Here is a 1,128-nt window from a genome sequence, read left to right on the forward strand (position 1 = left end):
GGCGGGCAGCCCCTCCACCACCGAGGAGGAAGAGGAGACGCTGGAGCCCACGGTCGAGCCCATTCCTGTGGACCCCAGCCGGGATGCCTGCATGGAGAAGAACTTCGACGCCATCACAGAGATCAACGGGGAGCTGCATTTCTTCAAGGATGGGTGAGCGGCAGTGCCCAGCACCTCCTGCCCTGGCGAGTGCCAGGGCAACAAGCGGGTGTGGGGGGACATGGGGCTGTGCCAGGGGCGTAGGGGGACATGGGGCTGTGCCAGGCCGAGGTTACCAGGACGGCTGACCTTCCCCACCAGGAAATACTGGACCCGCTCGTCCTTCTGGAAGTCGGGCATCCAGGGTGCCTTCTCCGTCGCAGACACCTGGCCCGGCCTCCCGGCTGTCATCGATGCCGCTTTCCAGGACGTGCTCACCAAGAGGGTCTTCTTCTTTGCCGGTGAGCTCTGCCCCTGTTGCCCCCAGCCCTGGTGCCGGCGGCTGGCATGAGGAGCCCGCTCCTGCCCTGGCACCCTCAGGGCTGGCTGACGCCCGTGCTCTCTCCCGGCTGCAGGTCGGCAGTTCTGGGTGTTTTCTGGCAAAAGCATGCTGGGCCCCCGGGGGATTGAGAAGCTGGGCATCAGGAAGGAAGCTGGCCGCATCTCGGGGGCCCTGCAGCGGGGCCGTGGCAAAGTGCTGCTCTTCAGTGGGGAGAGTTACTGGGGGTGAGTGGGTTTGGATGGCTGTGGCGGCGCCTGCTGGCTCCTCCTGCGAGGGGCTGGGATGGAGGGCTCCCGGCAGCCCTCAGCATGGCTCTGCTCTCCCCGCAGGCTGGACGTGAAGGTCCAGAGGGTGGACAAGGGCTACCCCCGCGCCACCGACGATGTCTTCACCGGTGTCCCCCTCGATGCGCACAATGTCTTCCTCTACCAAGGTGAGTGGGGACCTGGTGGGTGGGGGCCATGCCATCACCCAGGGCTGCCCTCAGCCTCCCACAGGCAGGGGCTGCATCAACCCGGTGCTGGGCTCGATATTCTCGTGGGCGTGGGGAACGGCCCCGGGGCAGGGCACGCCATCAGCCCCAGCAGGTCCCTGTGGTGGGGCTATCCAGGCCCTGGCGAGGGCTGCCTGCCGGGGCCAGATCCCCG

The 1,128-nt window shown here is 67.3% G+C and overlaps 1 protein-coding gene across 1 annotated transcript in view; it reads left to right on the plus strand.

Annotated features, from left to right (window-relative positions):
- Positions 1–929, plus strand: part of LOC103923314 (matrix metalloproteinase-9-like) — a gene marked incomplete at both ends in the record, with an annotated part of 2,682 nt that extends 1,753 nt beyond the window's left edge. The window contains 4 exons of the mRNA XM_009331619.1: positions 4–153; positions 301–440; positions 555–705; positions 811–929. Coding sequence (XP_009329894.1) covers positions 4–153; positions 301–440; positions 555–705; positions 811–929 — 560 coding nt within the window. The remainder of the gene's footprint in view (positions 1–3; positions 154–300; positions 441–554; positions 706–810) is intronic.
- Positions 930–1,128: the final 199 nt, after the last annotated feature.

Source organism: Pygoscelis adeliae, unplaced genomic scaffold, assembly GCF_000699105.1.
Source record: "Pygoscelis adeliae isolate BGI_AS28 unplaced genomic scaffold, ASM69910v1 Scaffold1559, whole genome shotgun sequence".
NCBI classification, from domain to species: domain Eukaryota; kingdom Metazoa; phylum Chordata; class Aves; order Sphenisciformes; family Spheniscidae; genus Pygoscelis; species Pygoscelis adeliae.